This window comes from Urocitellus parryii, chromosome 11 (genome assembly GCF_045843805.1).
Source record: "Urocitellus parryii isolate mUroPar1 chromosome 11, mUroPar1.hap1, whole genome shotgun sequence".
NCBI classification, from domain to species: domain Eukaryota; kingdom Metazoa; phylum Chordata; class Mammalia; order Rodentia; family Sciuridae; genus Urocitellus; species Urocitellus parryii.
In genome coordinates this window covers 106,250,269-106,263,760 of record NC_135541.1, presented here as the reverse complement: position 1 = coordinate 106,263,760, position 13,492 = coordinate 106,250,269, and the positions used below count along the sequence as shown (strand labels likewise).

The following is a 13,492-nucleotide window of genomic DNA, read 5'->3' as shown; positions in this document are numbered from 1 at the left end:
AATTATAATTTAAAAACTCTCCAAGAAGAAATCTCCAGGTTCACAAGTTTCATCAGAGAATTCTACCAAATGTTTAAGGAAGAATTAACTTCAATTTTATATAGTTTGTACACCAGGAAATGGAAAAGGAGACATTTTCTAATTAATATTTTTATTGGGGTAAATACATCATTTCAGTTTTCCATTTTTAAACGTACAGTACAGTAGTATCAAATACATTTACAATTTGTGTGACCATCATCACTCTTTACTTCCAGAATTTTCTCATCATCCTAAACAGAAACTCTGTACACAATACCTGCCCATTCTCCCCTCCCACTAGCTCTTAGAAACCAATATTCTACATTCTTTTTTGGAGTATGTGTGTCAGGAATTGAACCTAAGAGTGCTTTACCACTGAGCTACATCCCTGATCCTCCTTTTATTTTTTATTTTGAGACAGGGTCTCACTAAGTTTGTTGAGGCTGGCCTTGAATTTGTCATACTCCTGCCTCAGCTTCCTGAACCACAAGGATTATAGGCCAAACCTGGCCAAAATTCTACTTTCTATCTCTATGAATTCAACTACTGTAGGTATCTCAAAGGAATGAACTTTACCTTTGTGTCTGGCTTACTTCACATGGCCTAATGTCCTTAAGGTTATCCGCACATGTCAGAATTTCTTTTCTCATTAAGATTGAACAATATTACATTGTTTACCACATTTTATTTTTCCATTCATCCACTGATGGACAGCTGAGTTGCTTTCATATTTTGGCAGTTATGAGTAATTCTGCTATAAATATGGGTGTACAAATATCTCATGTCCCTGCTTTCAATTCTCAGAAGTGGAATTTTTGGATCATATGGTAATTTTATGTTTAGTTTTTTGGGGAACCACCATACTGTTCTTCACAGAAGTTGTACCATTTACATTTCCTCTAGTAGTACACAAACTTTATGCTTTCTCTATATCCTTGCCAATACTTGGTATTTTTTAAATTGGTGCAATACAGTTATACATAAAAATAGAATTCATTGCGATATGTTTATACATGCACATGACATAGTTTTGGTTAATTTCATTCTGCTGTTCCTTCCCTTTTCCATCCCTCCTCCCTCCCCTTTGCTCCCCCTTCCTCTATCCCACAGTTCTCCCTTTTATTTTCGTGAGACCCCCACTCACCTTTTAAATTTTTTCTTATTTTTCTCTAGATTCCAAATTTATGAGAAAACATTTTACCCTTTATTTTCTGTTTCTGGCTTATTTCACTTACCATTATATTCTCCAGTTCCATCCATTTACTGGCAAATGACACAATTCCGTTCTTCTTTGTGGCTGAGTATAACTCCATTGTGTATATATACCACATTTTCTTTATCCAATTGTCTACTGAGGGACACCTAGGCTGTTCCCATAACTTGGCTGCTGTGAATTGTGCTGCTATAAACAAACATTGGTATGCACATATCACTATAGTATATAGTAGGTTTTTTAAAAAAATTTTGGTTGTAGATAGACACAATACCTTTATTTATCTTTATGTGGTTCTGAGGATTGAACCCAGTACCTTACACATGCAAGGCAAGCACTCCACCACTGAGCTACAACCCCAGCCCCTGATTTTAGTTCTTTTGGATAAATACCAAAGAGGGGATAGCTGGGTCATATGGTGGGCCCATTCCTATTCTTCTGAGAAATCTCTATTACTACTTTACAAAGTGGTTATATCAATACTTGGTATTTAATTGGGCATTATGTAAAATTGTGGATGTGTAACTGATGTGATTCTGCAATCTGCATTTGGGGTAAAATTAGGAGTTCATAACCCACTTCAATCTAATGTATGAAATATGATATGTCATGAGCTTTGTAATGTTGTGAACAACCAATAAAAAAAATAATAAAAAAAATACTTGGTATTTTCTGGTTTTTTTTTTTTTCACCTTCTTTTGTATGATAGCCATCCTAATGGGAGTGAAGTAGTATCTTATTGTAGTTTTGACTTGCATTTTCCCAATGATTAGTGATATTAAGCATCTTTTGTATGCTTATTGTGCATCTGTATCTCTTCTTGGTAATTCACATGAAATACACTGATTCTTTCCTTTTTAGTCCTGGGGGTTGAACCCAGGGTCTTTTAGGCAAGCACTCTACTACTAAACTGCATCCTCTGCTGTATGTCTTCTTGGAAAAATATCTCTTCAAAAAAATCCCTTCACGTCTTTTATGCATTTTTGAATCGGGTTTTTATTTTGTTGTTGTTGACTTTTAGGAGTACTCTATTCTGGCTATTAACCCTGAATCATATATTTGATTTACACATATTGTCTCCTATTCTGTGGGTTGCCTTTTTACTCTGTTGTGAGCCCCTCTTTCCAATCATTTTTCCTTTTTTTTTTTTAATAAAAAAAAAGTGGTCCTGGGGATTGAACCAAGGGGTGTTCTATCACGTAGCTACATCCTCAGCCCTTTCTATTTTTTGAGACAAAGTCTCACTAAGATGCTGGGGCTGGCCTTGACCTCGTGATCCTCCTGCCTCAAATCTCCCAAATTGCAGAGATTACAGGCATGCACCCTTGCACTCAGCTTGATTGTATCCTTTGATACATGAAAGTTTTAAATTTTGATGAAGTTAAATTTGTCTATTTTTCTTTCGTTGTTGTGCTTTTGGTGTCATATACAAGAAATCATGGTCAAATCCATTATGTAAAAAAGATTCCAGTTTAACATTTTAGCTCTTACAGAGATGTACATGCCATACATAATTATCTTTGATAAATTTCATGTTAATTCTTGGATATGCTTTTGTATATTTTGAAGGTACCTCATTCTTTTGGATATCTAGTTTTCCTAGAACCATTTATACTTCATTGAATGATTTTGGCACCTTTGTTGAAAATCATTTGCCCACATAATTAAGGGTTTATTTCTAGGCTCTCTGTTCTATTACATTGGTTTATAGTCCATCCTACAACAATACCACACTGTTTTGGTTGGAGTTGGAGTCCTGCCGTGTTGCTCAGGTTGGCCTCTAATCCTTCTGCCTTAGGCATGTACCACTATGGCTGGCCCACAGTGTTTTAATTACTGTAGATTTGTAGCAAATTCTGAAATGAGGAAATATGAGTTCTTAAACCTTGCCACTGGGCTTTTGATAAGCATTGCAATGACCCTATAGATTACTTTAGGTAATACTGTTACCTTAAGAGTGTAAAGGCTTCTACTCTATGAACATGGAATATATATTTATATTTTGTTTAATTTCATTCAGCAATGCCTTCTAGTTTTCAGTGTACAAGTTTTTTGCCTCCTTGGTTAAATTTATACCTAAGTATCTTATTTTATGTCATATATAGAATTATTTTCTTAATGTTCTTTTTATATGGTTCATTGCTAGTACATATAGAAATGCAACATTGATATTATATCCTGAAAATTTTACTGAATTTATTAGCTCTAGCAGGTTTAAAATTTTTTTATTTGTTCTAATTAGTTATATGTGACAGTGGAATGCATTTTGTTTGACACATCATGCATAAATGGAGCATAACTTTTCATTTGTCTGGTTGTACTGATGTAGAGTTACACAGGTCATGTAACCATATATACACATAGGGTATTAATATCTGATTCCTGTCCCCATGATCCCTCCCTTCTCTAAATTCCCGCCTAGTCCAAAATACCTCTATTCTTCCCACCCACCCCTAGCAGGTTTTTGGTGTAATCCTCCTGACAGAAGATCGTATCTGAAAATAAAGATAATTTTACTTCTTCTTTTCCAATTTGGATGCCTTTCATTTTTTTTTCTTTTGTAATTGCTTAGGCTAGAACTTTAGAACTCTACAACTTCAATACATGTTGAATATAGGTGGCAAAACTGACATCCTTGTCTTGCTTCTGTTCTTAGGGCTTGTAAAGCTTTGAGTCTTCCATCATTGAATATATTGTTAGCTGTGCATTTTTGTATATGATATTAATAGTGTTGAGAAAGTTTCCTTTTTTTTTCTTGCATCACTGGGGATCAAACCCAGAGCTTCATACATTGTAGGCAAACACTCTCACACTGAGCTACATCTCAAGTCCATGAAGTTTTCTTATATTCCTGGTTTGATAAGTATTTTTATCTTAGACTTTTCTGCATCAATTGAGATGATCATGTGGGGTTTTTCCTTTTATCTTATTATTGTGATGAATTATATCAATTCTTCATGTTGAACTATCCTTGCTTTGAGAATAAATACCACTTGGTGATGGTGTATAATCCTTAAATTATGCAGTTGAGTTTATACCACTTGGTGATGGTGTATAATCCTTAAATTATGCAGTTGAGTTTGGTTTGCTAATATTTTGTTGAGGACTTTAACATCAATATTCATAAAGGATACTATTTTTTTTCCATACTGGGGATTGTACTGAGTTTTCCCCAACCGTTTTAAATTTTCTTTTTTGAGACAGAATTTTGCTAAATTGCTGACACTGCCTCAACCTCCTGAGTTGATGGAATTACTGGGATATGCCACTGTACCTGGCTTGTAATTTTCTTTTTCTTGGAGTATTCTCTTGTCTGGCTTTGGTAACAGGCAAATACTAAGTTCATAGAATGAGTTAGGACAGGTGCTGTTCAATTTTTTGAAAGAATTTGTGGAGGATTGGTATTAAAGTTTGGTAGAAGCCTTTTGCTACTAGACTTTTCTTTGTTGGGAGGTTGTAGGTTGTAGGTCTATTCAGATTTTCAATTTTTCTTTAGTTTTGGTAGATTGGCAAACCCATTTTTATCTAGGTTATCCAATGTGTTGATGTACAAGTGTTCATCACATTCTCTTATAATTCTTTTTATTACTGTAAAAGTGGTAGTAATGTCCACATTTTCATTTCTGACTTTTAGTAATTTGAGTCTTTTTTTCCAAAGACTAAATCTTGGTTTGATAATTTAGTTGATCTTTTCAAAGAACAAACTTTTAGATTTGTTCTCTGTCTTTTCCTAGTCTTCATTTCATTTATCTCCCATTTTAATCTTCACTATTTCCTTCTTTCTGCTAGCTTTGGTTTGATTTAATTTTCTTTTTCTAGTTCCTTATAAAAGGCTATAGTTTGGGATCTTTTTGTTTTAATGTATTCAGTTACAGCTGTTAAGTTTTCCTTTTAGCACTGATTTCACTGTTTCTTATAACTTTAGTTGTCTTTTGTTCTCATTTGTCTCAGGTATTTTCTAATTTCTTTGAGATTTCTTGTTTAATCCATTAATTGTGTTAATATTGAATTTTCAGGTTTTCCTTGTGTTATTTCTAGTTTTGTTTCATTTCATTGTGATTAAGAAAGTATGATTGCAGTCTTTTAAAAATGTGTTGAAACTTGTTTTGTGGTCTAGCATATGGCCTATCTAGGAGAATGTTCTCTGCACTTGAGAAGAATATGTATTCTGCTGCTGTTGGGTGGAGTATTCTATATATGCTTGTTATGTCTCTTTAGCTTACAGTGTTTTTCAAGTCCTCTATTTCCTTACCAATCTTCAATTTGGTCTTTCTATCCATTATTAAAAGTGAGTATGAAAGTCTCTACAATAGTTTGCTAGGGCTGGTATAATAAGTATTACAAATAGGAGGCACTTAAAACAACAGAGATTTATTTTCTAATGGTTGTGGAGGCTAGAAGTCTGAAATCTCGGTGTCATCAGATCTAGGCTCTAACAGCTCTAGGGGAAGAGTCTTTCTTGCATTTTCTTTGTTTCTCTGTTTGTTGGCAATCCTTTGCATTCATTGTGTTTTAGATAACATACTCCAATCTTTGCCTGTATCAGACCTCATCTTAACTAATTACAATCTGTTTAGACCTTATTTCCAAATAAGATCATGTTCACAGATATCATGGGTTAGATTTCATCATACCTTTTGAGGTGACACAAACCCATAGCAAGTAGTATTTTTTTTTTTTACATTTTCATATGTCTGAAATCAGCATATACTTTATTATTTATTCTAATCAGTTATACATGACAGCAGAGTGCTTTTTGGTTCATTGTACACAAATGGAGCACAATTTTTGACTTCTCTGGTTGTACCCAAAGTAGAGTCACACCGTTTGTGCAATCATACATGTAACTAGGGTAATGATGTCTATCTCATTCCACCATCTTTCCTACCCTATGCCCTACCCCTCTTTGCCCCATCCAAAGTTCCTCTACTCATCCCATGCCTCACCCCCATTATGGATTAGCATCCACGTATCAGAGAAAACATTTGGCCTTTGTTTTTTTGGGATTAGTGTACTTCACTTAGCATGATATTCTCTAACTCCATCCATGAAATCAGCATATACTTTCTAATCAATGGTACCTTAAGAGTCCATGAATCACAGTAACAAATTTCTTATTTATTTATTTATTATTTTTAAAATTTTTATTGTTGGTTGTTCAAAACATTACATAGTTCTTGACATATCATATTTCACACTTTGATTCAAGTAGGTTATGAACTCCCATTTTTACCCCGTATACAGATTGCAGCATCACATCAGTTACACATCCACTGTTTTACATATTGCTATACTAGTGTCTGTTGTATTCTGCTGCTTTTCCTATTCTCTACTATCCCCCATTCCCTCCCCTCCCATCTTCTCTCTCTACCTCATCTTTTTCTTTTTAAAAAAATATTTATTTTTTTAGTTGTAGTTGGACACAGTATCTTTATTTTATTTATTTTTTTAATGTGGTGCTGAGGATTGAACCCAGGGCCTTGCATGTGCTAGGCGAATGCTCTACCGCTGAGTCACAACCCTAGCCCCAGTAACAAATTTCTTAATTTCTAACAAAATAAAGATTGAGAGTGGCTACATAGGTATGGGAATATGACTCTAGGTTGAGTATTCAGGGACAATTTCCTTATGTAGATGACATTTAAGCAGAGAACCAATTACTTAGAAAGAGGCAACCATGCAAAATCTGGAAGAAGAGTGTGTAAATCAGAGGGAATACTAAGTGTAAAAGCATTGGACTGGAAATAAATTTGGCATGTGAGGAATGGCAAGCAGACCATTATACCTGGAGCAAATGAGAAGGAAGAGTAAACAAGCTGAGATAGATGCAGGGACCTAATAAGCACTTATTAATTGATTGACATGCTAAAATTTCTGAAGTTAGAATGTTCTAAAGATTGAAGTTACCCCTAAGAACATTTTAAAACTCTTTTTTTTTTAATAGAGAGTGAGAGAGGAGAGAAAGAGAGAATTTTTAATATTTATTTTTCAGTTCTTGGCAGACACAACATCTTTGTTGGTATGTGGTGCTGAGGATTGAACCCGGGTCGCACGCATACCAGGAGAGCGCGCTACCGCTTGAGCCACATCCCCAGCCCACATTTTAAAACTCTTGTGTTTGAAAAGATGATACTATTAGTAAATTTATCCTTTATCTAATACTTTTTTAAAAAATGTATTTTATGCCTTTATTTATTCATTTTTTTTAATGTGGTGCTGAGAATCAAACCCAGTACCTCATATGTTCTAGGCAAGCACTCTACCACTGAACCACAATCCCAGACCTATTCTGATACTTTTAATCTCAGTATATGAACAAGTTTTTGCTGGGTTCAATATTTCAGAAGCTCATCTAAATCTTTCACGAATTAGATTTTTATATTTCCTGAAAAATTACTTCTTGGTCCTCTGAATGTTAAAATATTTCATGAACATGGCCTTACTAAAAAACCATCTCTGATTTATTTCTTTAAGATTCAAGCAGTGTACTTCATTCCTGAACAAAATCTTACTCAACAAACAAATTCTTGTTTCCCTAATTTACCAGAATGGTGAGTACAATTTTACATACCCAAATGTTGACTAATTGGGAGAAGAATATCATGCTTGTACTTCATTGTTACATTGGGAAAAGCCCTCTTTGAGGCATGACATTGTCATTACTTTTTTTTTTTTTTCAGCACCATAAAAGAAGAGAAAATGATGAAACAGCAGAGCAAACAAAGGACAAAGGAAGAAATTGCAGAAGCTTCTTCCTTCAACTTTAGGGCTTCTGAAATAAGTGCAAAAGAAGATTTCACTTTGCACTTTGCTAAGTCAAGCCCTTCTTTTGACTTTTTGGAGTTAAATTATGATTGTAACAAAAATGCTGACACAACCACGAAATGGCAGACTAAGCCATTACCAATAGTTGGGGAACCCCTTCACAAGCATCAAAGTTTGGACTTCAGCTCCAGTTTGTTTGGGGCTTATTCTAATGCTAAGCCTGTAAATGCAGAAGGAAGGGGTTTTAATTCAAAGGGGCCAATAACACGGACCAAATCAACTCCCTTTGAATTCACACAGCAGAGAAAAAGCAAGGAGTTGAACATTCAGGAAACCTTTTCATATTTGGAAACTCAACCTCATGATTCTCATCTTGTCAAATTGCAGTCTCAAAGAGTGATGCACGTTTCTTCAGAAGAACTGAATTATTCACTGCCACATAACTCTAAGCACCAAATGTGTAATGCCTCTAATGAAAAGCAGCATGACTCCAGTGCATTTGGTGTCTGTTCTTATATGTCTTTGGTGGAAGATCCTTATTTTTCATCATTGCCTCCAAGTAGTTCTGACTCTAAAATGTCCCTTGATTTACCTGAAAAGCAAGATGTAACTGTTTTGCCTTCTTCTTCATTGCCAACATCCTCTTCAACCCTTTTTTCTTATTATAATTCATATGATTCTTTGGCATTGAATCCTCTGATCAATTCTTCTCCATCACTGAAACAAGAAGCAATCACAGTGGGTAAGTTACTTTTTAAAGTTTTTGTAGCCTGTTAGATTTCACTTTGCTCTACAGAATATTTGGTTTCTTCTCATCCTATCCCATCTCTTCCTCTGCTTCTTTTTCTTCTTCTCATCTTTAAAGAAATAAACTCCAGAGTATTTTAACAATGTGATAAGCTGAAAACGTATCAAATGTAGTATTCTATGAAACAGGTGGTAGAGAAGGCACTCAGATCTAATAAAGGATCTGAGTCAACAAGAGAACTCCTGAAGGAGGCAATCCTCATTCCTAGAAATTATCAAAGGCCCACGGTTAATACACATAAACAGCTTCCAAAGAACAGTGGAAAATATCTGATCAGCAGTATCACATGTCATCCGAAAGTTGTGTTGCACAATCATATTGCTCTAATGAGTTTAACATATTGTTAAAGCATTCAATTCTTTTCCTGCAGGAGTTGAAAGGGGAGGACCTGATTTCCTGCCCTTTTGTAATAACTTAATAGATGCGAATATCTGCTTGGTATTTTGTGTAAAACTTTTATCTTAGGACACACCTTTACTTTCATATTTTATCTGTTTTACAATTCTGGATTCTGCATATTATATATATTGTTTTGTTTAATGGATTCATCTGAAAGTAGAAGTGAAGATCCTGCTAAGAAACTATTATAATTATTACTAGGGATTGAAACCAGAGCCTCAGACAAGCTATGCGTGTTTTTCACCACTGAGCTATATCTCCAGCTCGGGTTATAATAATTTGATGTGAAAACAGGTGAGGGAAAGTAAAGAGTAATTTTAATTCTCTTAAGCATACCATCAAATAATTTACTAAGAACATTCTACTTAGTAGAGAAAAAGTTTTGTTTTATGACATCCTTTATTCTAAAATTTCTTTTCGTTGGTCCCAGGAATGAAACCCAGGTCTTGACCTCTGAGCTACACTACCAGCCCATGTACAGTGTTCCTCTATAGATAGATGTTAGATTATTTGTAGTTTTGTTGCAAAAATATTTTATCTGAATTCTAGGAAGTTTCTTCTTTGATTACTTTATATACTTTGATCTTGTTTTATAATTTAAGCGTTTCTTCTTTTTCTATACAACCAAAATACCTAAGATTTCTCAGATCATCATAATCATTAAAAAAAAAAAAACCAAAAAAAAAAAATCCTTATTTTCAAGGATTGTAGCAACATTGACACATATGCCATCTGGTGGCAGTTTCTTATAATAGAACTTAAAATTTTCTGTAAAACCTTTGTTTTGTAAAAAAGAAATAAAAGGAAAAACATCCATATTCTTGGGATTTTGTGTGGAATAAAGAAGGCATACTAAAATCTTTATAATTTTATCTGCTGTATAACGGAATCTTCAGCTTGTCAAAGTGCTTACTTTATTATGTATTCAATATAAAAAAAGAAAAGAAAAAGAGGAAAGAGTTATGCAGAAACCAGTCCAAAGCATCCTAATTCTTAGTGACTCAATCAAAAATACTTTTGGGCTTTTAGAATAAATAAAAAAAAAATTGAAGAATAAGTAAAAACTTCCTGGGTTTGTACCTAAAGCAAATTTGTTCTGCTGCTTTTATCCTTGAGTGAATAAATACCAGCTAGATAGTTATTAGTGCTTTAATGGAATTTAAATATAAATTCTATTAAATTTATGTTTAGCATTAGGTTATAATAAAAGAATTTCCTTTGAATTGTTCTTATTAAAACTTGTGATTGTATTTCTGACATTTTGGATAGCAACTTTTCCTAGAATGGATGATGAAATCCCCCCTCCACTTCCTGAACGGACACCTGAGTCTTTTATTGTAGTAGAGGAAGCAGGTGAGTACAGTTGAATAAGTATATAATATGGTGCTACTTTTCAGTTCTCTTCAGTGTTCTGTGTACTACTGATGAGCAACATTTTGTTGTTGTTGTTCCTGGGATTGAACCTCAGGGTGCTTTGCCACCAAGCTACATCCCCAGCTTCCCCATCCCCCTTAAAAAAAAAAAATATATATATATATATATATTAGTTGTCTAAGGACCTTTAATTTATTTATGTGTGGTGCCGAGAATTAAACCCAGTGCCTCTCACATGCTAGGCAAGCACTCTACCACTGAGCCACAACCCCAATCCATTTCCAGTCCTTTTGAATTTTTGAGATAGGGTTTCACTAAGTTGCTTATGGCCTTGCTAATTTGCTGAGACTGGCCTCAAACTTACAATTTTCCTGCCTCAACTCTCAGCCACTGGGATTATAGGTGTGTGCTATGACACCCAGCAAAACATTTGATTTCTCAAAGAAGAGTACCACTCCTAAGAATTGGGCCATATTCACTTTCTTCTAGGCGAATTCTCAACGAGTGCTCCCACATCCTCATCTCCAACTGTGAAGGTGAAAACTGGAACCTCACTGGAATGGAGTGGAACATCTGAATCAAAGACACTTGATGACTCTGTGAGACTTAGGCCAAGCAAGGTCAATAACTTTTTTTCTGATTTGGTTCATGTAGATTGAACAGACTATAATTTCATTCCATGCACCTATCATTCTCTTAAGTAGACATTAAATACAATGTTCTGGAGGATGTGAGGAATAAGAAAAATGTGTAAGACACAATTATTGACCTTAAGAAACTTGAAGTTGAGATACAGGATATATACATAAGACTTCATCTTATCTATATTTATTATAGCAAGATAAATATAATCAATATTCTGTAAAAGATAAGGAGATTCAAAGCATAGAAGATACTTTCAGGTTGGAAGTGATCAAGAAGACAGTGAAAGAAGAAATATTTGGGCTGGTTCTTAAAGTTAAGGCAAAGAAATATTTTATATGATGGTAGCTTTTTCATAGTCTGTATCATGTTAGTTTTGATAACATTATAAAGAGTAATTTTTAAAATGACATGTGTGGGGCTGGAGATGTGGCTCAGCGGTAGCGCGCTCGCCTGGCATGCGTGCGGCCCGGGTTCGATCCCCAGCACCACATACCAACAAAGATGTTGTGTCCGCCGAGAACTAAAAAATAAATATTAAAAAAAAAAAATAAATAAATAAAATGACATGTGTACATATTATTTAAGATAGACCTTTTGGAATATGTTTCCTGCATCTGGAAGAAAAAAAATCTACACTTCTAACAATCTGCTATGCATTTCTGTATATTCTTTGAACCAACAATATTAAAATTGCAAAAATAAAAAAGTAACTAACTCAACACTTAAAAGTTCCTACATTACAATGATGATAGGTAATATATTTTATACCTCTTAAATTATAATTTTAATGTACTAGTAACTGTTGTTATTAATGTTAATAATATGTACACAAGTAATGGTCTTTATCTTAACTCTCAGAGTAAAGAACAATCACTCCTTTTCTAATGTCATGAAGTGATTACAATTTCAACAACTTACTTCCAAGTAAATTTTCAAGAAAGTGTTTTAGTAGGAAAGAAATAAGTCAGAAGGGGATCAATGTTTGACTAATTGCCATGTGATATAAGAAAAAAATATGTAAAATTTTATATAAAACTGTGTACTGAAGCACACTTATGAATTAGGAAAAATTTGGTCTACATTTCACCTCTATAGATATATTTTGAAAAATAATTTACAGAAATGCCATTTATTGCTTTGAATTTGTATAATGTGTGTGTGTGTATATATAAATAAATAATATTTATTTATATAAATAAATAATTCTTTCACTTTTCTTTTGTTCTTTTAGAACGTAAAACTCCAGAGTCCCAAATCAGGTAAAAATTTCTTTTGGTTGTATATGATATTTACCCCTAGTATTTATACTGTAAGAAAAATTCATTAAGTTTAGAGTAATTTACCTCAGGAGGTCTCATTGTTCTCATAGTAACCTCTGCTAATTTATTGATTTATTTCTGGTTTTCTCAAACTACAACATTTGTTTTGTTGTGGGCAAGGTGAAGATGGATTTTAGCATTCTGTTCCTTATATAATCTTTTAAAAACATATTTTAGATAGGATCTTTTAGAATTGAATAACCAAAGCACTCTTGAACAAAAAGAACAAAGCAAGGGAAGGGAATGAAAGGGAAGGGGAATGGGAGTAGGAAAGACAGTGGAATGAGTTAGATATCATTTCCCTAAGTACACGTATGAAGACACGAATGGTGTGAAAATAGTTTGTGTATAACCAGAGACTTGAAAAATTGTGCTCTTCATATATAATGAGATGAATTGCATTCTGCCGTCATATATAACAATTAGAATAAATAATTTAATAAAGAGAAAAAAACAAAGCAAAAGGCATTATACTACCTAACTTCAAAATATACTAAAAAATATGCTGCAAAGTTATAGTAATCCAAATGGCATAATATTGACATTAAAAACAGACACATAGTCCAGAAGAAAATAATAGATATCTTAGAAGAAAACTCATTCATCTACTGATTTTCAACAAAGATGCTATAAATATGAATTGGAAAAATGATAGTATTTTTAATAAATGGTGCTGGGAACGTTAGTAAATATCTTAGTTCACAGTTTCAGAGGTTCAGCCTCTGGTGGACCAACTCAGTTACTCTGGGCTCAAGGTGAGGCAGAACATTGTGGTGAAAGGGTGTGGTAAAGGGAATGCTGCTCTACTAAAGTGGCCAGAAAGCAGAGAGAAAAAGGAGAACGGGCCTCAGGGAAGATGAACCCTTCCACGGTATACCCCAAGTGACCTACCTTCTCCAGTCATGCCCCCTTGCCTATAGTTGCCACCCAGTTGGTTTGATTGTAAAC

The 13,492-nt window shown here is 34.0% G+C and overlaps 1 protein-coding gene across 5 annotated transcripts in view; it reads left to right on the top strand.

Moving 5' to 3' along the window:
• The window catches only part of Ptpn22 (protein tyrosine phosphatase non-receptor type 22), a 58,918-nt gene that overhangs the window by 24,346 nt on the left and 21,080 nt on the right, over positions 1–13,492 (top strand). For 3 of the 5 annotated variants that reach the window (XM_077790982.1, XM_077790984.1, XM_026394182.2), the window contains 5 exons: positions 7,709–7,785; positions 7,915–8,741; positions 10,476–10,559; positions 11,070–11,200; positions 12,457–12,484. In XM_077790982.1, coding sequence (XP_077647108.1) covers positions 7,709–7,785; positions 7,915–8,741; positions 10,476–10,559; positions 11,070–11,200; positions 12,457–12,484 — 1,147 coding nt within the window. Of the gene's footprint in view, positions 1–7,708; positions 7,786–7,914; positions 8,742–10,475; positions 10,564–11,069; positions 11,201–12,456; positions 12,485–13,492 lie in introns of all 5 variants that reach the window. The other 2 variants (XM_077790983.1, XM_077790981.1) reach the window with 2 other exon arrangements.